Raw genomic sequence first — 25,042 nt, 5'->3', positions numbered from 1 at the left:
ACACACTACGTAGCTTTAGGTGCAATCTGCAGAGGACACGGGCAGTACACACTGTGACGGTATTACAATGATATCCCCGTCAACGTTCCCTTCTTCCCATAACGAAAATCACCCCAATATTCCACGAGGAGGAATATCCCTGGAGTCGCCCAGAAAGCCACACATGCCAAGCTTACTGCTGGAACAACAAAGACTTTAATGGTTTTCTTCTCAGCTTTTTATACAGTCCAAGACATTCAAGCAACAATGAAATCTCCACCCCCCCTAATCACACACTAAGGCTGATTACTAAAACATTCTAGACAGGTCGGCACCGACCGACAATTATCATGTCTAATCACTGCACATTCCTTAAACAACAAACCACCTCCTTCACACACTTGAGTTTCCTAAGCAGACGTTTCGTCTGCTTCCAGTTTGACACCTATTAACACCTCTGAGAATCACTAGGTTTTTAGACAGGGTTATCACACAATTAAAGGCCTTTCAAAAGCTAGCCTTATTTAACATATGAACAGTCTTTACAGAGAGAGATGAATCACACATGAACACCTGTTACCTCTAACCCACAGCATTAAGTTAGCAGGGAGAGCATTAGACTGAAGCACATAGGCAAAAAGTCCTTCACAATGGCCCCCCCTTTTCTCCCTGCTCCGGCAAACCCGGTTGGACCTTCCCTGGTCCAGTAGGGTTGACGGGTTCAGAGCTTTCAGTCCGAGGTTAACTCCGTTTGGCGTAACTGACCTCCCTTGGCAACTGCTTCCGACTTACAGTTGTATTCAAAATTATTCAACCCTCACTGAAATTGATTGTTTTGCCCAGTTTGACATTGATTTTGATCATTCAGTCATCCTGCTTAGAATTAAATCAAAGAGGCACGTGTAGGTCAGACAAATATAACATAACATTTATAATGAAATAACCACAAATGTCTTTTCTGTGCTCACATCATTATCAGTTTTATTCAACCCCCAGTTGACATTCAATCTTAGTACTTAGTACAACATCCTTTTACAGTTATAACAGCTTTTAAACTTGAAGCATAGCTTGACACAAGTGTCTTGCAGCGATCTACGGGAATCTTCGCCCATTCGTCATGGGCAAAAGCCTCCAGTTCAGTCACATTCTTAGGCTTGCGCACTGCAACTGCTTTCTTTAAGTCCCACCAGAGGTTCTCAATCGGATTTAAGTCTGGTGACTGCGATGGCCACTCCAAAATGTTCCAGCCTTTAATCTGCAACCATGCTCTAGTGGACTTGGAGGTATGCTTGGGATCATTGTCCTCTTGAAAGGTCCAACGTCTCCCAAGCCTCAGGTTTGTGATGGACTGCATGACATTGTCATCCAATATCTCCTGGTACTGAAGAGAATTCATGGTACCTTGCACACGCTGAAGCTTCCCTGTACCTGCAGAAGCAAAACAGCCCCAAAGCATGATTGACCCCCCGCCATGCTTTACAGTAGGCAAGGTGTTCTTTTCATCATAGGCCTTGTTCTTCCTCCTCCAAACATAGCGTTGATCCATGGGCCCAAACAGTTGTAATTTTGTTTCATCAGTCGACAGAACACAATCCCAAAACGTGTGTGGTTTGCCCACATGACTTTCGGCATACTGCAGTCGACTCTTATTCTTTGGAGACAGCAAGGGGGTGCGCCTGGGAGTTCTGGCATGGAGGCCTTCATTACGCAGTGTGCGCCGTATTGCCTGAGCAGAAACTTCAGTACCCACATCTGACAAATCTTTTCTCAGTTCCTCAGCAGTCACAAGGGGACTTTTCTCCACTCTACGCTTCAGGTAGCGCACAGCAGTCAAAGTCAGCATCTTCTTTCTGCCACGACCAGGTAGCATTTCAACAGTGCCCTTTGCCTTGAATTTGCGAATGATGCTTCCTATGGTGTCTCTTGGTATGTTTAACATCTTTGCAATCTTCTTATAGCCATTGCCCTTCATGTGAAGAGTAATCACCTCTTCTCTTGTCTTCCTGGACCATTCCCTTGACTTCACCATGTTTGTAACCACACCAGTAAATGTCTAGAAGGAGCTGGGTATCACAGTCATTTTAAAGCTGCCTGATTGGTGCTTATTAGGCTTTATTGCTGCTCCCTGACATCCACAGGTGTTTTCAATACCTGATTGAAAACACTTCAATGAACCTCTGTTCTTCAGAGTGGTAGTCTTTAAGGGGTTGAATAATTGTGTAAATGAAGAATTCACAAAATAAACATTTACTACTGTATTACAAAACCAATTGATGTCATTTTAGTTGCGTATGGTTCTTTAAGAAGTCCTTGTAGGATTTCATTCTGAATACAATTACAAATGTACACTAAATTCCCTAAAACCCTTTACAGCATTGGGGGGTTGAATAATTTTGAACACAACTGTAGGTATGTCACCGGGTCGTCAGATCACACGCCGGTCAGTCCAAGTCTTTGTGCAATCTGCAGAGTCACCAGAAGTCAGTGTGAAGACGGCGAATGGGTCTGTGCGCCGCCATCTAGGTGTCCCGCTATGGGAGGGGGCAGGTTATGGCTCTGAAGTGACAATCACAGGAGATTCATAAAAAGAAAAAGTTATATTTGTTGAAATGCTGTAGCACCGGTGCTCAGAGTTCGGGGGGGGGGGAATCAGGGCCCCATAGGGTCAGCCACCCTCTGCTCCCTCCGCAGCCGCCAGTTCTCCTCTTTGAGCTTCTCCAGCTCCATCTCCAGTTCATGGAGCCTGGGGGGGTCAGCCTGCTGTGACCTCAGGTGGTTGTTCTCCTCCTCCATGCGGCTTATGCACTCCTCCAGCTCTATGTACTCACGGATCAGCTCCTGCTTGCTCATGTCCTGCAGGCTCTCCACGTGGTCCTTCATCATCAGGAACTGGGTGGTGGTGTAAGGGGCCACCGGTGGGCCCTTGGCGAACATCTCGGCCCGCATCTGGGACGCCCGCTGCGACTCCCTCTCCTCCAGTCGCTTCTTCTCCTCCCAGGTCAGCTTGTTATACGGCTTCCAGGACCTCTTCTTCTTGGAGGGTGGCCGGCGGTGCCTCTTTCTGCCCAGCTCCCTCCAGGGCCCCTCCGGCTCATGGCTGTCGCCCATGACCAGCTGACAATGGTGTTCCCTGTTGTCCGTAATACCAGATTGTACCGTGAGGACTTCGTAAATGGTGTCCAATGGTTCTTCCGGACCCAGCTCCTGGAGATCCCAAGCTGAGTCTACACAATGGGCTGCTGCTGGTGGGCGGTACCCAGGTTGAGACCAATTTGACCTGGTGTTGTCGTTCATGGGGCAATTCTGCTTCAAGTGACCCAGCTGTTTGCACCGGAAGCAGCGTTGTTCGTTGTCCTCCTGGCGTGGATAGCGAGGGCTAGATGTCACCGGTCTGTGGGTGTGAGGGCACCGTTGGTCGTGGAGGTTGTACCCGTGGTGTGACCTGGTTTGTCTTGCGAGTATCTGCATATTCATCCGCCAACTTCGCGGCCTCTGGTAGAGTCATGGGCCTGCGATCTCTCACCCAATCTTTGACATCCGTCTGGATGTGATTGTAAAATTGCTCCAGGAGCATTAGTTGCAAAATGTCCTCTGCGGTGGTGGCCTGGCTGCTGTTAACCCAGTTAGAGGCCGACAGGGATAACTGGCATGCCCATTCCGCGTAAGAGTCTTCCGTGGTTTTGCGTGAGTCCCTGAACTTCTGTCGGTGGGACTCTGGGGTTACTGCATAACGAGCCAGGAGCACTTCTTTAACCCGGGCGTAGCTATGGATATCCTGATCTGGCACGGTCCGGAAAGCATCAGAAGCTTTGCCTGACAATATTGCAACCCACTCTCTTCTAGCTATTCGGTGCAGGTTACATTGTCTCTCAAAATCTGCCAGGTAGTTATCAATTTCACAGTCCTTTTCATCAAAAGCTTTAAAAGCGCTAAACGGAATCTTCCTTGTGTCTGCTGTGCTGTACTCACTGTTTGGAGAATGTGCGGCTGCTTGTCGGACTGCTGCCAGTTTTAACTGTAGTTCTGCGTCCCTTATTTCTTTAGCCTCCTGTAGCTCCATCACTCTCAGCACCACATCTGCCGTTGGGTTCGGACCGAACCATGCTAGCTTCTCTCTCATTAGCTTGTTGGCTGGCGATTCCTCCTCCTGAATCACTGGTGTCTCCATCTCTTGTACTGCTGGCGTTGCTGCAATCCCGTCCTCCTGGTCTAGCTCCATTGATTCTCCTATGGTGACCCGCTTGGTTTTGTTGCTAGCAATCCTTCCACGAACTTCCAGTAGTTCTTCCAGTGTCTGCTTGGAATCCGGGTGTAAAGGAGAGTAGAAGGGAAAATCCCGCTGCTGCCAACCAGTTGTGACGGTATTACAATGATATCCCCGTCAACGTTCCCTTCTTCCCATAACGAAAATCACCCCAATATTCCACGAGGAGGAATATCCCTGGAGTCGCCCAGAAAGCCACACATGCCAAGCTTACTGCTGGAACAACACAGACTTTAATGGTTTTCTTCTCAGCTTTTTATACAGTCCAAGACATTCAAGCAACAATGAAATCTCCACCCCCCCCTAATCACACACTAAGGCTAATTACTAAAACATTCTAGACAGGTCGGCACCGACCGACAATTATCATGTCTAATCACTGCACATTCCTTAAACAACAAACCACCTTCACACACTTGAGTTTCCTAAGCAGACGTTTTGTCTGCTTCCAGTTTGACACCTATTAACACCTCTGAGAATCACTAGGTTTTTAGACAGGGTTATCACACAATTAAAGGCCTTTCAAAAGCTAGCCTTATTTAACATATGAACAGTCTTTACAGAGAGAGATGAATCACACATGAACACCTGTTACCTCTAACCCACAGCATTAAGTTAGCAGGGAGAGCATTAGACTGAAGCACATAGGCAAAAAGTCCTTCACACACACCAAGTAGCTCTAGGTGCAAACTGCAAAGGACACAGGCAGTACACACCAAGTAGCTTTAGCTGCAAACTACAGAGGACAAAGGCAGTACACACTCCACATAGCTTTATGGTGCACACTGCAGAGGACACAGGCAATACACCACGTGAGAATACTGCAGCTAGCACAATCACCTGCCTGCCAGTAAATTAGGAAGAGCTGATCTAGCTAAACTATACAGTGTATAAATATATATACAACACCTGGGATGCATATATATCCTCTACACACTGTAACTTTAACTGACTAGCCTGCCTGCCTGCTCTATCTACTGTAAAGGTTGGGGGTTGTTAGCTCTTGTGGTATATGCGTTTTCCCAGTGATCCACGCCAGTCAGGAACTATATTTAAGGGCATGGTAGCCCCTTTTTATTAAAAAGGCAAAAATAAAAGTCCAAACAAAGGTTTCCCACGCAGGGGGTTCTTCTCCATCAATCACAAAACAGAAAATACTAGCCCACCTTGCTCTCTGTAGCAGTACAGTAGGTGAACCCGATTTTGTGTCAATCTCGCTCTCTTTCTCGGCGAGATTGAGCACCTACGAGCCCCATCGCGGGAGCCAGCGCCGAGCTGGCTTGCCGCGATGGAGACAGAGCCGTCATAGAAGCGACGGGAGATCCGACTTGGATTCCCGCCAATTCTACACGTGTGCGGCGTTTGTTATGAATCCTGAGGGGGAAGTCCCCGCCGGATTTTAAATAAAAATCCGGCATGGGTCCCCCCTCAGGAGCATACCGGGCCCTTAGGTCTGTTATGGGTTGTAAGGAGAGCCCCCCTACGCCGAAAAAAACAGCGTAGGGGGTCCCCCTACAATCCATACCAGACCCGTATCCAAAGCACGCTACCTGGCCAGCCAGGAAGGGAGTGGGGACGAGCGAGCGCCCCCCCCCTCCTGAGCCGTACCAGGCTGCATGCCCTCAACATGGGGGGGTTGGGTGCTCTGGGGCAGGGGGGCGCACTGCGGCCCCCCCACCTCAGAGCACCCTGTCCCCATGTTGATGAGGACAGGGCCCCTTCCCGACAACCCTGGCCGTTGGTTGTCGGGGTATGCGGGCGGGAGGCTTATCGGAATCTGGGAGCCCCCTTTAATAAGGGGGCCCCCCAGATACCGGCCCCCCACCCTAAGTGAATGAGTATGGGGTACATCGTACCCCTACCCATTCACCTGCAAGAAAAGTGGTAAAAACAAAAATAAACCACACAGTGTATTAAAATATTTTATTTTTCTGCTCCGGAGGCCGCCCCCTGTCTTCTTTATTAGCTCTTTTACCAGGGGGGGCTTCTTCTTTGACGTCTTCGGGTGGGTGGGGGCCGCCGTCTGGTTCTCTTCCACCGCCGGGGGGGGTGGCTTTTAAAAAAGCCCCCACCCCCCCGGCGGGTTTCCTCCGGCGTCTTCGGCGGGGCTCTTCTTCTTCCGCTATCCCGACGGGTCTTCTCCGCTATCCGGGGGGTCTCCTTCTATATTCGCTGCTCTCCGCTGTTGACTCGTCGCACCCCGGTTCTTCGTCTCGCAGTCCGGTCCCTTCTTCCATGCTGTACGTCTTCTCCTTCCGTGCTGTGATGAGTTCTTCTTCCGTGCTGTGACGTCATGTTCTTCACTTCTCCTCTTCTCCCGATGTTGACACGCCGGTCCTTCTCGCTGAAATGACGGATGCGCGCCTTGCATCGGACCTATATAGGCCTCACAGTCCCATCATGCTCTGTACCTACCCATGTGATACCTACCCACGTGGGTAGGTATCACATGGGTAGGTACAGAGCATGATGGGACTGTGAGGCCTATATAGGTCCGATGCACCCGCGCACCCGTCATTGCAGAGAGGAAAGGCGACGTGTCAACATCGGGAGAAGGAGAGACGTGAAGAACATGACGTCACAGCGCGGAAGAAGAACTCATCACAGCACGGAAGGAGAAGAAGACGTACAGCACGGAAGAAGACACCGGACAGCGAGACGAAGAACCGGGGTGCGCCGGGCTCCCAGATTCCGATAAGCCTCCCGCCCGCATACCCCGACAACCAACGGCCAGGGTTGTCGGGAAGGGGCCCTGTCCTCATCAACATGGGGACAGGGTGCTCTGAGGTGGGGGGGCCGCAGTGCGCCCCCCTGCCCCAGAGCACCCAACCCCCCCATGTTGAGGGCATGCAGCCTGGTACGGCTCAGGAGGGGGGGGCGCTCGCTCGTCCCCACTCCCTTCCTGGCCGGCCGGGTAGCGTGCTTTGGATACGGGTCTGGTATGGATTGTAGGGGGACCCCCTACGCCGTTTTTTTCGGCGTAGGGGGGGCTCTCCTTACAACCCATAACAGACCTAAGGGCCCGGTATGCTCCTGAGGGGGGACCCATGCCGGATTTTTATTTAAAATCCGGCGGGGACTTCCCCCTCAGGATTCATAACAAACGCCGCACACGTGTAGAATTGGCGGGAATCCAAGTCGGATCTCCCGTCGCTTCTATGACGCGCTTGCTGGGATGTGCTGTCACTATTCCAGTGAGTGCGAGGTGTCGGCGAGATCTCGGCACCATGTCGCCGAGTATCAGCGCGACGCTGTCGTGCTAAAAGCACAATATCACAAACACCTACTGTACTTCTGCGCTTTGTCCTGGTCACCCAGACCAGCGGACTCCTCAAAGTAGACAGCGTCTACAGCTCTGCCTCTTGCAGTCACCAAGCTTCTGGCTGTCTCTTACAGCCTCTCTGACTTCTGGAGACCTCCTGTCTCTTAATGTGGAGCTGTCTCCAACTGGGAGCCATAAGATCTTCCTACACTCTCATTATAAAGGGCTGTGCTCACCTGAGCACACACCCTGATGATCATCCACAAAACCTGAATACAGGGTTGGAGATTCTGTCCTACCCCAGACACTGTGGAATCTCCAAACTATAGAGCCCCCTGACAAAATACCAAAACCTGGAGAAAGCTGCAAAAGCAGTCTTCTCCAGTCGACAGCTATGCTCTGTAGTCTTGCACCTCTCAAATGTGCATACCCTGTGTCCATTTTACTGTGACAATAGCTCCTACTGTTACACTACCTACTAAAAATGACACTCTCTCTCTCTCTCTCTCTCTCTCGCTGTCTTCTCTCTTTTAACTATGCAACACACTACACAAGGCCGACCTGCAGGCGGCCTTTTATAGTGTGGGGCGTGTACTAAACCCCCTGAGCCATAATTGGCCAAAGCCACCCTGGCTTTGGCCAATTATGGCTCTACGTTTTTTGCAAGCTGTGATTGGCCAAGCATGTGGGTCATAGTGCATGCTTGGCCAATCATCAGCCAGCAATGCACTATGGGCTGTGAAGCGTAATTCGAATTTGGTGCGAACGGCCCAAAACGTTCGTAATTCGACGAACGATCGAACATACGATGTTTAAGTCGAACATGAGTTTGACTCGAATACGAAGCTCATCCCTAGCCCTGTATAATCTTTAGATCAGCTTGACCAGGGGTCCTCAAACTTTTTAAACAGGGGGCCAGTTCACTGTCTCTCAGACTGTTGGGGGGCTGGACTATAGTTTAAAAAAATATGAACAAATTCCTATGCATACATCTTGGCCCAGATTCAGAAAGATCTGCCTATCTTTAGGCGGGCGTAGCGTATCTCAGATACATTACGCAGCCGTAACTTAGAGCGGCAGGTCCCGTATTCAGAAACAACTTGCGCTCTAAGTTACTGCGGCGTAGTGTATCTGACACGGCGTAAGCTCGCCTAAGTCAAACTAGGCTGGTAGGGGGTGTGTTGTATGTAAATGTTTCGTGACCCCACGTAAATGACGCTCTTTTATCGAACGGTGCATGCACGCGGATGCTCAGTATCACATCGAATTTTCTAAGTAAATTACGCCCACTCAATGCTTAGTCGACGTGAACGTAACCTACTCCCAGCCCCATTCACAGGCGACTTACGCAAACGACGTAAAATACGATGCTGTTCGGACGTTTCCAACGTCCATACCTAACATGACTTACCCCTGCTTTATGAGGGGTAACTTTACGGCGGTCCGACGCCTTACGTAAACAACGTATCTTGATACGCCGGGCGCACGTACGTTTGTGAATCAGCATATCTAGCTAATTTACATATTCTACGAATCAGGCACCGAGATGTGACAGCCCTCATTCGGAGATACGACGGCGTATCTGGAGATACGCCGACGTAACTCCTTTCTAAATCTGGGCCCTTATTTGTAGTGCAAAAATAAACCAATACAATATTTAAAATAAAGAACAATTTTAATCAATATAAACTTATTAGTAATTCACAGACTCCTCTTATCACAGACCCCCATCTTCCCATCACAGACTCCTCTCCATCACAGATCCCCCCATCACAGACTCCCCCATCAAAGTGCCCCCATATCAGGTCCCCCCATAACAGATCCCCCATCACAGAGCCTCCCTTCACAAAACCCTTCAATACAAACTCCTCTGTATCACAAAACACCCCATAACAGACTCCCCCCATAACAGACTCCCCCCATAACAGACTCCCCCCATAACAGACTCAACCATAACAGACTCCTCCCACAACAGACTCCTCCCACAACAAACTCCCCCCATCAATATTACACTGCTGCCCCTTCTATAACATCAGAGCACTCCCCCTCCCTTCTGCTTCCTTAATCACACAAGATGCGAAGCATGGCAGGTCTGGGCAAAGGGCGGGACTTTTCAATTGAAAGGCAGGTGATTTATTTTGGGTCCAGCTGCCCAGTAACCAATCACATGCTTATTAACTCAAAAGGTCTCGCCCTTTGTCCAGATCTGTCATGTTTGTCATCTTTGTCATCTTTGTTAAAGGGGCAGTCCCCGGACTGAATAAATCATACTGGTGGGCTGAATGCGGCCCACGGGCTTAAGTTTGAGGACCCCTGAGCTTGACTATATAGCATGTGAGCTTGTGAAGAAACCATTTGTCCTATCCTTGATTTCACTCGCAATAACAAACAACCTGTAACCCTTTCTAGGGTGTTGAATCAGAGAAAAGTAATGTTTCAAAGATCTTAAAATGTCCAATTCATGAAGGATCTCTGCATCCTGACCTTCAGCAGAGGCAGGAAGCATCCATTTCTGATTGTCAACCCCCTTTTTCTGTACTACATTTGCTCCATGATGCTCCCTTTCTTGTATCACTTTTTGTTACATTTGCAATAAAAGTTTTTAAACAAAAAAAAAAAAATGCAAACCATTCTGTGCATTTCATCAGTCATTTTTTTTCTAAAATAAACTTCAGTATTTGCCTAATTTTCTAAGCTGTGGGAAAAAAATGAAAGATGGAAGCTGATTGTTTGCCACTGCACCGGTTTAAGCAGAACTTGTCTCAGACACTTTTTTACATTTACAACAAAAAAACTTGTGCACAAGAGCATCCTCATTCTGGTGTGCCTAGGGCGGCATAGTGCAAAAAAAAAAAAAAAAAAACAATCCTGATGGAGAGATGGAGCCAGATGAAGAAAGTAAATGAACAGATGGGGCCATGTGTATATTTGGCTAAAGGGTCACAGAATTTATATGCAAAAAAGATATAAAGAGGAAAAAAAATATGTAACAAAATACCTGTGACATCAAAGTACCACATCCAGCACTCATTCCATATCCAAATGTTATGCCAGACATATTTACAACCTGTAAAAGAGATAGAATGGTGAGCCATTTAGACATACTACAATGTATAATGTAGAGGAGGTGTAAAAAAATTATTTGACAAATATAATACGGTTCTTTCAAAAAACATACTGAAATGTTGCATTCTTATTGCATAATAATATAATGCATTTTTCTATGACCTTTTCAGATGTGTTGTCATGATCACCATATCAGGGTCTGAGAGTAAATTCCTGCTTAAAAACTTGTAGAGTGCATATATGTGCAAATACAGCAAATGCTCCACATGAGGAATAGGTATAAAAATAGAGATTCTTTATTTATGGCTTTGCATATTACAAACATTATGGCCCGGATTCACATACATCGGCGCATATTTATGCCGCCGTAGCGTATTTCCTTTACGCTACGCCGACGCAGCGCAGAGAGGCAAGCATGGAATTCACAAAGCCAAACCCCCAACGTTGCACGAGCGTGGCGTATATTTCGTAGGCGTAAGCCGGCGCAGGTGGAAGTGGGTGTAATCCATGCAAATGAGGCGTGACCCAATGCAAATGATGGGCCGAGCGCCAGACACGTACTTAAAACGAACAGCGCATGCGCCGTCCCGTGGACGTATCCCCGTGCGCATGCTCAGAATCACGTCGAAATAACTGCCTAAGATACGTCGAATCACTGCCTACGGCGTGAATGTAACCTACGCCCAGCCCTATTCACGTACAACGTAAACTACGACGGCTTGTGTTCCCTGGTCCTTACCTTTGCATGGGTTGCGCCTCATATATGGGGAATAACTTTACGCCGGACGTACGACTTACGCAAACCGCGTATATTATGCGCCCAGTCGCAAATACGTTTGTGAATGGCCGTATTTCCCTCATTTGCATACTTGAATCAAAAATCAATGGGAGCGCCACATGCGTCCAGCGTTAATATGCGCCCACGATACGCCGGCGTAGGCAAGTTACGTCGGTCGGATGAAGCCTATTTTTTAAGGTGTATCTTAGTTTGTGGGTCGGTGCATAGATAAAACGGCACACATTTGTACTTACGACGGCGTATCTGGAGATACGTCGGCGTAAGTGCTTTGTGAATCCGGGCCTATGCCTATAACTCATGGCATACAAGGCACAACAACACAGTTGCAGCCAGCCATTAAATACATGTTTTTTTTAAATTGAAACAAACAAGAACACAAAGAGCAAAGCTGAACAAAACAAGTAAAAAATGAAAGATAAAATCATAACACTCAACTTGAGACACATATCCAGAAATAATGCTAATTTAGGCAAGCCTGGCTCAACCCAGGTCAAAACAGACCATACCTGGCTAAGACTAGAACCCATGACTGGTCTAATGGTAGTTTTGCACTGCACAAGAACAAGTACAGTGCCTTGAAAAGGTATTCATACCCCTTGAATTTTTTTAGATTTTGTCATGTTACAACCAAAGGTGTAAATGTATTTTATTGGGATTTTATGTGTTAAGCCTCGTACACACGATCAGTCCATCCGATGAGAACAGTCTGAAGGACCGTTCTCATCGGTTAACCGATGAAGCTGACTGATGGTCCGTCGCGCCCACACACCATCGGTTAAATAACAGATCGTGTCAGAACGCGGTGACGTAAATGCTAGTTTAATGCTTCCAAGCATGCGTCAACTTGATTCTGAGCATGCGTGGATTTTTAACCGATGGCCGTGCCTAATAACGATCGGTTTTGACCTATCGGTTAGGAATTCATCGGTTAAATTTAAAGCAAGTTGACTTTTTTTTAACCGATGGTTAAATAACCTATGGGGCCCACACACAATGAAAACGGTCCATCAGACCGTTGTCCTCTGGTTAATCGATCGTGTGTATGAGGCCTTAGACCAACACAAAATGGCACATAATTGTGAAGTGAAAGGTAAATGATAAATGGTTTTCATTTTTTTTTTTTTACAAATAAATATCTGAAAAGTGTGGAGTGCATTTGTATCAAGACCCCCCCCCCCCCCTGAGTTAATACTTTGTAGAACCATCCTTTACTGCAATTACAGCTGCAAGTCTTTTTGGGTATGTGTCTACCAGGTTTGTACATCTAAAGAGTGACATTTTTGCCCATTCTTCTTTGCAGACATGCCATTCTTCTTTAACCACTTAACCCCCGGACCATATTGCTGGTCAAAGACCAGAGCACTTTTTGCGATTCAGGACTGCGCCGCTTTAACTGACAATTGCGCGGTCGTGCGACGTGGCTCCCAAACAAAATTGGCGTCCTTTTTTTCCCACAAATAGAGCTTTCTTTTGGTGGTATTTTATCACCTCTGCGGTTTTTATTTTTTGCGCTATAAACAAAAATAGAGCGACAATTTTGAAAAAAAAAAATATTTTTTACTTTTTGCTGTAATAAATATCCCCCAAAAATATATAAAAAAACATTTTTTTCCCTCAGTTTAGGCCGATACGTATTCTTCTACATATTTTTCGTAAAAAAAAAATCGCAATAAGCGTTTATTGATTGGTTTGCGCAAAAGTTATAGCGTTTACAAAATAGGGGGTATTTTTATGGCATTTTTATTAATATTTTTTTTTACTAGTAATGGCGGCGATCAGCGATTTTTTTTCGGTACTGCGACATTATGGCGGACACTTCGGACACTTTTGACACATTTTTGGGACCATTGGCATTTTTATAGCGATCAGTGCTATAAAAATGCATTGGATTACTATAAAAATGCCACTGGCAGTGAAGGGGTTAACACTAGGGGGCGGGGAAGGGGTTAAGTATGTCCCTGTGTGTTCTTACTGTGGGGGGGGGAGTGGCCTCACTAGGGGAAACACTGATCCTCTGTTCATACATTGTATGAACAGAAGATCAGCATTTCCCCTGCTGACAGGACCGAGAGCTGTGTGTTTACACACACAGCTCCCGGTCCCCGCTCTGTAACGAGCAATCGTGGGTGCCCGGCGGCGATCGAGCCCGCCGGGCACACGCACGAGAGTCGGGCGCACGCGCCCCTAGTGGCCGCTCGAAGAGCGGACGTATAGCTACGGGCTCTCGCCCAGAAGAGCCGACCTGCCGCCGTATAATGACGGTGGCTGGTCGGCTAGTAGTTAAAGGGGTTGTAAAGACAAACATATTTTCCTCTTAAATTAAAGTCTGACAGTAGCTGATAAAGTAAAAAGTAATGTTTTGCATTATAATTAGTTTGATACCTGTTGAAATCGAGCTGTTTTATTCACCTCCAGCACTCCTGAATCGTTATTCTCACTGACTTCCTGGTTTGCGGTGCACATTCATTCTTGCTACATCACGGCCTAATGGGAACTACAGTTCCCATTAGGCTTAGCCTCCATGCCTGTGAGGGATAAGAGAGCATCTTCACACAGGGCTGTAGTCATAGGGAGGGGGCAAGCACGTTCTGCTTTCCACCATGCAAAACGTCTCAGATGCTGGTGGAAAGCAAGAAGAGGAGAGACAGGAAATGGCATTTTCAAAACTGGATTACTGGATTTTGGAGGTCAAAAGGAAAAACTAGGTAAGTGATATTTAAATGCTCTAGCTTACAGCAATCAGTTGATCTAATAAAAAACGAACCTTTAGTGTTCCTTTAAGGCTGGATTTTTGCATTTTGCAGATTTACACTACAGAACATGTTCCATAGGAAACCATGTTAAATGGACTAAATGGACAAATCTGCAAAATGCAAAAAGCGCTAAAAATGCATAGGTGTGAATCCAGTCTAAAGGTTCACCTTCCAGAAGGATAACGACCCTAAACATACAGCCAGAGTTACAATGGAATGGTTTAGTTCAAAGCATATTCATGTTTTAGAAAGGCCCAGTTAAAGTCCAGACCCAAATCGAATTGAGTATCTGTGGCAAGACTTGAAGAACAGACGCTCTCCATCCAATCTGACAGAGCTTGAGCTATATTGCAAAAAAAGAATGGGCAAAATCTTAAACCACTGCCGCAACACACTACACAAGGCCGCCACGCAGGCAGCCTTATATAGTGAGGGGCGTGTACTAAACCCCCTGAGACATAATTGACTCTGGCTTTGGCCAATTATGGCTCTCCGTTTTTTTGCGCGCTGTGATTGGCCAAAGCATGCGTGTCATAGTGCATGCTTGACCAATCATCAGCCAGCAATGCACTGCCATGCCACAGTGAATAATGGCTGGTCCTGCGTTGGTGCGTATTCTGGGTTCCCACCCACCCGTTTCCCCCAATTTTCACATATACTTATACACATCGTTCATTTCTTCTTCTTCATACATTTAGGGTATGCCCTCTTTCAAGCGTACTGACCAGCTAGGCCAAGGCACACCTCAGACTTTGGTAGTTAGGGTATTGAAGGGTATCGCATTTCCAGTGAAGACTCTGGCCACAAATATATATTTTTTGGTCATTTTTCAGTCACTAATATTCAATGGGCTCAACATGCCTCTCAGAAATTTCCTAAATGTGTGACTAAAATTGAGTTTATTGGATTTTTATATCAAAAAGTAGAAAATATTTTTTTCAAAATTTTCGGTCTTTTTCCATTTAGATTGCAAAAAATTTAAATCACAGAGGCAATCAAATACCATCAAAAGAAAGTTCTATTTGTGGGGAAAAAAAGGACGCAAATTTCATTTGGGTACAGCATTGCATGACCGCGCAATTACCAGTTAAAACAGCGCAGTGCCAAATTGTAAAAAGTGCTGATGTGTTACTACAGGTACAGGCAGATATGCTGCCATGATATACATGAAGAGAAGATAAACTAACTAGGATCTTTACTGATATACCTGTAATATTACAGATACACAAATATGATTTGCCTTATACCACTATACAAACTAGGACTTAGACTATGCAGTTGCTTGTAATGTTTTGATTGACAGTAAAGACCTTCTTTAATAGAGAAGAAGACAAATGGATGAAGAAGTGAATACTTACAGCAGAAGCAAGTGTAATAGAATCCAATTCCTTTTTTCCTAAATGGCCACAGAATATGGAACTCACGACCGTTACAAGGAATACCATCAATTGACATAAGAACTGAAAGAAAAATGTATTTTACATTAAAGTGGTTGTAAACCCTCATATATACCCAATAAAGTGACTAACCTCTGGTGATACACATTCCTATACACAGTCTATATACCGTCTATACACAGTCTCCTTGGCAATCCTTCTGCACATTACTTGTTTGCAGACTTCAGCTAGATCACCAAAAATGAATCTGACAGGCACAGTCAGATTTAGCAATGGCCCTTTCCAGGCAGGAACTCAAAACCCTTTGTTGTGTAGCAGAACACAGTGATCAGCTTGCACTTTCCCTCCTGTGGGTTCCCTCCCAGCACCACCTTTTCAAGCACTGTCGACCCCATAGCTCTCAACTGTCCCTGATTCCGAGGGACTGTCCCTGATTTGGAGCAATGTCCCTCTGTCCCTCTTTCCCCCTCATTTGTCCCTCATTTTGGTCTGATCTATATATTTGTATATACAATGCACTTTTTATCTTTCAAAGGGTGTTTCCCAGTGCTAAACTTTTCATCCAAATTCTAAATTGCTGCATTTGTACATTTTAAAAGTCAATATAAATGAATAGTAGTGGTAAAAAAAATGTCCTTGTGGATTTAATTAACCTTTTTTTTTTTGGTTAATTCTCCTTTAAGGAGGTGTTGCAGGGGGCATGCCCTATGCCTACATACGTTTGTTAGTAGGTATCCCTCACTCCCATCTCAAAATGTTGGGAGGTATGCAACCCACCTGGCTGCAGATGCCCCTTTCACTAGTCCTCCAGGCTAACTTTCCTTCACAGTCCTTCAAACTGACTCTGCAGGAGATCTCCCAGGGAAGGGATGAAGACTTGGCACACCGCTGTCGTCAGAGAAAAACTGCTACCTGTGACAGTGTAAGTCCCCAGTAGAGCTACTCACACTGTCCTCTCACTTGCTCCTGTGTGTCCAGGAAGAGCTCCATCCGTGTGTTGTGGCAAGATCCTTCCAGCCTCAAAGCCCCAGCACAAGGTCACACACCCCAGACTAGGGGGCAGCCAAGTGGGACACTGAAACCCTCCACAGCCCATGCCTATTTATGAGGTAAGTCTAGCTCCCCTACCAGGACTTTACTGGGGATTGGCTGAGGCCCTCATAAATATTCCTGGCAGCTCCTCCTAACCTCTACCCACTAGCTCTAGAAGTTTCTAAACATTCTAGACCAGGGGGAGGCACCAGAGGAGCTGTCAGGATGAGTCATCCAGTCCTGAATCACTGAACCCTGACCAAGATTCACAGCTCAGGCTTAGCCCTGAGCTAAACTAAATTTTCCTACACTACAAAACCTATCCTACATATAGCACACACTAGAGGGTGCTACATGTGCATACTTTTCAAGTCTCACATTATAAACTAAACCTAGCAGCATTGATAAAGAAGTGGTAGGCTACCGTTTTCTAGTCATATACTTAGCTCCAACCAAACAACAAAAAGTGTGCTATCTTTGTGCTAGGTATAAGATAATAAATCACATAAGAGGCACAATAAAAGAGCATTACAAATATGATGAACTCATCCTAAATTAACATATCTGTGCAAATAAAATGTGCAAACACTGTGCAAAAAAAATATATTAAAATAAATATATATTGTGGTGGTGGGACCCTGTGCGATGGCTGGTTTACACCAGATTTGGGAGAGAAAGGTACGCTGATTGCATAGCTGTGTGTTGGGCTATTTAGTTCTGACCTGACTATGGCTCAGGGCCCCACCCAACAGACAGGAAGTACTCACTAAAAAACGCACCTACCGCTGGAGTCTGATCACCCCAATCTTACATATGGTGGACAATGTGGGCAGTTTTGGAAGAGTTCCCGATCCTCGCATACCGAAAAAACAGTGGGGGAGATTCAGATAGAGATACGACGGTGTATCCCCTGATACGCCATCGTATCTCTGATATCCGACGGTCGGATCTATGCGGCTGATTCATAGAATCAGGTTCCGCATAGATCTCCCTAAGATCCGACAGGTGTAAGTGACTTTCACCGTCGGATCTTAGGCTGCAATTCCCCGCCGGCCGCTAGGTGGTGCTTCGGTTTTTTACGCGACGAATATGCAAATTCCGATTTCCGCCGATTCAGAAACGAACGCCCGCCCGTCGTTATTTTTTTACGTCGTTTGCGTTCGGCTTTTTCCGGTGGATGTTACCCCTGCTATATGCGGCGTATCCTATGTTAAGTATGGCCGTCGTTCCCGCCGAGTTTTGAATTTTTACGTTGTTTGCGTAAGTCGTTCGCGAATACGGATGGACGTAATTTACGACGTCATTGGGAGCAGTGCACACCAGGAAAATTTGCGGACGGCGCATGCGCAGTTAAATCGGCGTGGGGACGCGCCTGATTTAAATACTACACTCACCCTAGCTGCAGAATTTGAATTCCGCCGGGGGATTTACGATACGCCGCCGCAAGTTTTGAGGTAAGTGCTTTCTGAATACAGCACTAGCCTCTCAAACTTGGCGTAGCACATCTTATTTCCGCTACGCCGGACCAGCGCGGAGAGGCATGTACTGTATTCAGAAAGATATTACTCACCAAGATGCACCAGCGGAACATATTTTCCACGGCGTAAGGCGGCGTAAGTGTAAGTGGGCGTCACCCCATGCAAATGATGGTCCGACCGTGTTGCAGAGAGATACATCGGGCGTATCTTAAATGGCGCATGCGCAGTGACGACGACAGGCTGACTACCCCCCTCTGCGCATGCGCACAACTGCGCTCGGCATAACCCCTAAGATACGCCGGCCCACTGCCTACGCCCAGTGCATAAATACGCCCAGACATGCGCCCGTCAAGTGCAAAAGTACACAAGCATTTTTGGGTGCTAGTACTTTTGTATCTTTGGATTTTTTGGAATTATGTCTGCACCAGGGACTTCCAGTGACTGGCGGATGACCAACTTTAGTCCTGAGGAGAAGGCGATTATTATTGATGGCCTCTCCCAACACGGCGCCCGCCTCCATGGGCCACAGAGTGGCACCACTGGGAAGGATGACAAAATCTGCATCTATGCTGAGATCACCACCCAGGTGAATGCTCTCGGTGTGGCGGCTAGGGAGCCAAAACATATAAGAAAAAAAATTAACGACCTGCGGAGACTGGTGAAGGAGAAACTTGTGGTGATGAGGAGGCATGCCACTGGCACAGGTGGAGGACCAGCCGCAAACATCTCCCTGACGGCAGAGGAGATGGTCGTTGCCAGGTTCCTGGATAGGCAGCTGGTGGAGGGCCTGGAGGGCTTCGATTCTGGGGAACAGCCCTTGAGGACAGGTAAGTGTGTTTTATCTTCTTTCTGGTGTGTAGCATGTGTGGGGGGGCAAGGGAACATGTGACAAGTGTGTGGGTCCACCAACATGTGAATTGTTTTGTGTCATCCACAGATGTGCAGGAGGGAGCTGGGCCATCATTGGCTGATGGGCGACCCACGCCATCCATGGTGGAGAGTAACCCCTCCTCACCTGTTGAGGAAGTGGAGGAGGAGCACGTCGGGATAGAGGAGGATGCGGTCTATCTATCTATCTATCTATCTAGAGGAGACCCCCATACTTGGTGCCTCCCAAACCTCCTCCCTCATGAGAGATAGCCCCTCAAGGGACACCATCCCCTCCAGGGATACCCCCTCAAGGGACACCATCCCCTCCAGGGATACCCCCTCAAGGGACACCATCCCCTCCAGGGATACCCCCTCAAGGGACACCATCCCCTCCAGGGATACCCCCTCAAGGGATACGATCCCCTCCAGCCGGCCCCTAGGAAGGCTACCTGGAAAACCAGAGGAGTCCCTGAGGAATTTGAAGATAATGTTGCGAGGGACCAGACGAGGCAGACCCGCCATATGGGTTCTCTAGCGGGTGATCTGCACAGATTTGCAGATAGCCTGGCCTCCTCGGCCGAGAGCCAGGCTGCCTGCACTGTGGCTGTGCAGGAGGCGCTCACCCAGCAGGCTGGCCAGAGTGTAACAATAAATGAGAGCCTGCAGGATGTTGTGGGCAACAGCACAGCCCTTGTGAACTGTGTGGTGGACCTGCAGGCCACCACATCTGGCCTTGTCTCTGAGGTCCGGAGCCTGGCAGCTGCTGTCCGTGAGGAGGGGAGATAGACAAGGCGCCAACAGCGCAGCAACACCACCCGCCGGCTGCGGATGCAGGCTGCCACCAATCTATACCTCCACTGTATAGCCATGGCATTGGAGGGCAGCCAGGCAGCCAGGGAGAGACTGGGGGAGGTTCCACCACCAGCCCCCCCACCTGAGGCTCGCCCCAGGCAACTGCGTCCCAGGAGCCTAGGGACCAGGCATAGCCCACGACAGGACCGATGATTTATTTTCTGTTATTTTAAACTCAAGTGCTGAGTTGTTTTTTTTTTAACTCAGGTGATGAGTGTTTTTCTTATTTATATTCAGATTATGAGTTTTTTATTTATTTTTTAATCCCTGCACACGGGGAGTAGTGCAGATTATAGTGTGACTTGTGTGTGAATGTGGGGGGTGACACTCCTGCCAGTAAGGTTTGTCACCCTCGGTCATGGGGAGAAGTTATCCCCACGACCCGTGTGAATGGTGTATGAATGTTCAGCAACATAATTGGAGCCTTGGCGCGGCGTTGCTGCTCCCAACTCCAGAATGGGCTTGGGCTAATCCAATATGATGTGGATGTGGGGTGTGTGTGCTAGGGACCACAGTGGTGTGCATGCGTGCATTCTCCTTGTGCCATGATGAATGTGTGTGTTTAACTTGCAAAGAAGCCTACCACGAGGCATCTCCTGACTGCTCTTCCCTCAGCATACTGGGTACCCTCGGTTAGGGGGGGACTGTGTGGTTCGGGGGTCAGGTCATCACGTATGTCAATCTCCAGGCCCTTTCTCATGGCGTAGTTGTGCAAAATGCAACATGCACCGATGATCTGGCACACAAAATTTGGGGAATACAACAGGGTCCCCCCAGACTTATCCAGGCATCGGAAACGGGACTTCAGGAGGCCAAATGTGCGTTCCACCACTCCACGGGTACGTGCGTGTGCATCATTGTATCTTCTCTCTCCTCTGGTTTGGGGATTCCGGAATGGAGTCGTGAGATGGGGTCCAAGTGCATATGCCGCGTCACCTGGAAGGGAAAAGACAGGAGGATGTTAGTCGTGCATGTGCCCCTTGTCTGCATCATGGGGTCGGACAGTCATGCCTGACACCCATGTCACTCACCAACCAGCCAGCTGTTCCCATACACGTTCTGTTCAAATTCCGTTGGGATGGTGCTTTGACGGTATATGAAGCTGTCGTGGCTGGCCCCTGGGTGTTTGGCACGGACGTGCCATATGAGGCATTGGGCATCGGCTATCACCTGTACGTTGATGTAATGCCAGTGCTTACGATTGCAGTATATGTGCTCCGTGGCACGGGGGGGCCGTAGTGCCACATGGGTGCAATCAATGGCCCCCACGGTGCGTGGGAATCCTGCAATTCTGTAGAAATCTGCCATTGCCTTCTGCCGCAGATGTTCCTCGGTGGGTCTGATGAAGTGGTGGGACATGCGTCTGAGGATTGCGGGGACAACCTGGTGCACACATCTGCTCATGGTGGATTGTGACAAACCAGCCACAACTCCACTTGTTCTTTGAAAAGATCCACTTGCAAGAAAATGCAGTGTTGCCAGTACCTTGACCAGTGGCTGCACTGCATGTACGCGGTGTGTCCTGCTGGTGATGTCATCATGCAGGGTTCTGGCTAATTCCAGGATGGCATCAGGGCTGAATCTGAAGATGCGATACACCTCCAATTTCCCCATGCCAAAGACGTCTATGTGCGTGCGGAATATCCTCTCCCGTGCCCTCCTACGTGCCCATCGACGCAGTAGTGCTATGACCACGGCTGCCCCTGGCATGTTGGCATACAGATGTGTTGTCCTGCAAGTGTTGTTGCTCAGGTCGTCTCCAGCTGACCTGTGCAAGTGTGGTGCAAAGTTACCCCTGCTTTATGAGGGGTAACTTTCTGCCGGACTTTCCACTTATGCGCACCGCGCGTAGCCTGCGCCGGCCAAACGTACATTTCTGAATCGGCGTATCTCACTTATTTGCATATTTGAATACAAAATCCATTGGAGCGGAAGATCCGTCCAGCGTAAATATGCGCCTACGCCGCGCTGGTGTAGAAAAGTTACGCTGGTAGGAAGAAGCCTATTTTGAGGCGTATCTGGTTCTGTGGGTAAGGCACATTGATACGACGGCGCAAACTTACACTTACGCCACGCATCTCGAGATACGCCGGCGTAAGTGCTATCTGAATCCGGGCCTGTGTGTTTTGCAGCAATGCTGTGATGAGCAGCCAATGTGAACAAAAAGTCAAAGTTTTCTGCAGTGAACTGCTGTTAGCTGTGTGTGGCAGCCAGGCGAACTGCATTGCACTGGAGTTCAATTGATGGACTGTGTTGCATACAGGTGGTGTACCTGTGGAAGTGAGCTCAGCGTGGCCTGAGAAGATGTATCCACTTAGGAAGGTCCAGTGAATGGATGGTTCAAGAGGAATCGCAAAGTGTGAAGTCTGCATGTGAAAGTGTGCTGTTTGCAAGTTTGGAGACAGTACGCCAAATTTTCCTGTGTTAAAAAGGAACTGTGTTAAAACCCGTTGTTGGTCTGACTGCAGAGATGGGGCGGTCAAAACGCAAAAAGGAAGCAAGGTTTGCTGAGATGAGAGACAGAGCTCTGTGGCTGGAGGGGTTGTTCCGCCTGATCGAACCCCCAACATGCCTGAACAGAGCTTACCAAAGAGAAAGAGAGTTGGTGTTGTCCCTAGCAACACAGGTGCAATGAGTGCATAGGTGACTGCAAGTATGGAGAGGCCACCAAAGTCTGAGTCTGCAGTGGATTAGTGTAGATGACACCTGGCAGCACTAAACCAAGTTAAAAGGGAAGTGCATGCTGTTGCCCCTGGCAACGCTGGTGCAAGCTATCAATGTGCAAAGTGTTAAGAACCAAGTGCGCTGTTCAGGCCAGGCACATTACACATTACACAGGGGCATAAAAATGTGTCCGTAGGCGCAACATAACACTGCAACCCCTCCCAATATCTGTAATTGGAGCGCAACAAGGAGCCACGTGCAAAGTATTGCATCAAAAATTGTTATTAGGCGCCCTTGTTACACAGGGGCATAAAAATGTGTCCATAGGCGCAACATAACACTGCAACCCCTCCCAATATCTGTAATTGGAGCGCAACAAGGAGCCACGTGCAAAGTATTGCATCAAAAATTGTTATTAGGTGCCCCTGTTACATAGGGGCATAAAAATGTGTCCGTAGGCGCAACATAACACTGCAACCCCTCCCAATATCTGTAATTGGAGCGCAACAAGGAGCCACGTGCAAAGTATTGCATCAAAAATTGTTATTAGGCGCCCTTGTTACACAGGGGCATAAAAATGTGTCCATAGGCGCAACATAACACTGCAACCCCTTCCAATATCTGTAATTGGAGCGCAACAAGGAGCCACGTGCAAAGTATTGCATCAAAAATTGTTATTAGGTGCCCCTGTTACACTGGGGCATAAAAATGTGTCCGTAGGCGCAACATAACACTGCAACCCCTCCCAATATCTGTAATTGGAGCGCAACAAGGAGCCACGTGCAAAGTATTGCATCAAAAATTGTTATTAGGCGCCCTTGTTACACAGGGGCATAAAAATGTGTCCATAGGCGCAACATAACACTGCAACCCCTCCCAATATCTGTAATTGGAGCGCAACAAGGAGCCACGTGCAAAGTATTGCATCAAAAATTGTTATTAGGCGCCCTTGTTACACAGGGGCATAAAAATGTGTCCGTAGGCGCAACATAACACTGCAACCCCTCCCAATATCTGTAATTGGAGCGCAACAAGGAGCCACGTGCAAAGTATTGCATCAAAAATTGTTATTAGGTGCCCCTGTTACACAGGGGCATAAAAATGTGTCCGTAGGCACAACATAACACTGCAACCCCTCCCAATATCTGTAATTGGAGCGCAACAAAGAGCCACGTGCAAAGTATTGCATCAAAAATTGTTATTAGGCGCCCCTGTTACACAGGGGCATAAAAATGTGTCCGTAGGCGCAACATAACACTGCAACCCCTCCCAATATCTGTAATTGGAGCGCAACAAGGAGCCACGTGCAAAGTATTGCATCAAAAATTGTTATTAGGCGCCCCTGTTACACAGGGGCATAAAAATGTGTCCGTAGGCGCAACATAACACTGCAACCCCTCCCAATATCTGTAATTGGAGCGCAACAAGGAGCCACGTGCAAAGTATTGCATCAAAAATTGTTATTAGGCGCCCCTGTTACACAGGGGCACAAAAATTGTGCCTTAGGCCACGTGCAAAGTATTGCATCAAAAATTGTTATTAGGCGCCCCTGTTACACAGGGGCATAAAAATGTGTCTGTAGGTGCAACATAACACTGCAACCCCTCCCAATATCTGTAATTGGAGCGCAACAAGGAGCCACGTGCAAAGTATTGCATCAAAAATTGTTATTAGGCGCCCCTGTTACACAGGGGCACAAAAATTGTGCCTTAGGCCACGTGCAAAGTATTGCATCAAAAATTGTTATTAGACGCCCCTGTTACACAGGGGCACAAAAATTGTGCCTTAGGCCACGTGCAAAGTATTGCATCAAAAATTGTTATTAGGCGCCCCTGTTAAACAGGGGCAGAAAAATTAGGCCTTAGGCACTGGTGGCGGAGCACAGAAAAACAAAATTTCTTACTAGCTAACAGCATGAAAAGTGAGGAGGAGAAGGATATTCCATCAGCAGCACAACAGGACAGTCACTCAGCATCAGCAGTCTCAAAGGGATCTGATATTTCAACACAAAATTCTTATTCAGTAACATCAGCATCAGGTGCTTGGTAGCCGGTGTTGATCCAAGCCTGATTCATTTTGATGAAGGTCAGTCGATCAACAGAGTCGGTGGAGAGGCGTACCCTGTGATCGGTCACAAAGCCTCCAGCAGCACTGAATGTACGTTCTGAAAGAACACTGGATGCAGGGCAAGCCAGTAGCTCAATTGCGTACTGTGCAAGCTCTGGCCAGTGATCCATCCTCAAGACCCAGTAAGCCAGAGGATTTTTCGTGGGGAAGGTGTCCAAGTCGGATCTTGCCGCTAGGTATTCCCGGACCATGTAAACCAGACGCTGGCGATGGTTGCTGGAACTGGTCAGACCTTGGGGCTGCGGACTAAAAAATTGTCTGAACGCATCGGTCAGACGGCCACCTTCTCCACCGCTCCTTCTCTGACTCACCGAAGCCTCAGCAAGACGTTGTCCAGGGCCAGGTTTTGGTAATCCCCCCGGTTCTGGGAACGCATTGCACAGACCCTTCTGCAAGGCCTCCCGCAGTAGTTTCATCTTCTGCTCCCTCTGCGATGGCAACATAAGATCCGTTACCTTACTCTTGTAACGTGGATCAAGGAGAGTTGCCAGCCAGTAAT

The 25,042-nt window shown here is 47.7% G+C and overlaps 1 protein-coding gene across 1 annotated transcript in view; it reads right to left on the bottom strand.

Annotated features, from left to right (window-relative positions):
* LOC120926665 (multidrug and toxin extrusion protein 2-like) overlaps positions 1 to 25,042 on the bottom strand; it is a 217,659-nt gene that overhangs the window by 139,012 nt on the left and 53,605 nt on the right. The window contains exons 2-3 of the mRNA XM_040336789.1: positions 15,482 to 15,583; positions 10,504 to 10,572 (exon numbers count right to left, since the gene is read on the bottom strand). Of these exons, the coding sequence (XP_040192723.1) occupies positions 10,504 to 10,572; positions 15,482 to 15,583 (171 nt within the window). The remainder of the gene's footprint in view (positions 1 to 10,503; positions 10,573 to 15,481; positions 15,584 to 25,042) is intronic.

Source organism: Rana temporaria, chromosome 2, assembly GCF_905171775.1.
Source record: "Rana temporaria chromosome 2, aRanTem1.1, whole genome shotgun sequence".
Taxonomy (NCBI): Eukaryota; Metazoa; Chordata; class Amphibia; order Anura; family Ranidae; genus Rana; species Rana temporaria.
This window is presented reverse-complemented; position numbering and strand designations above follow the sequence as displayed.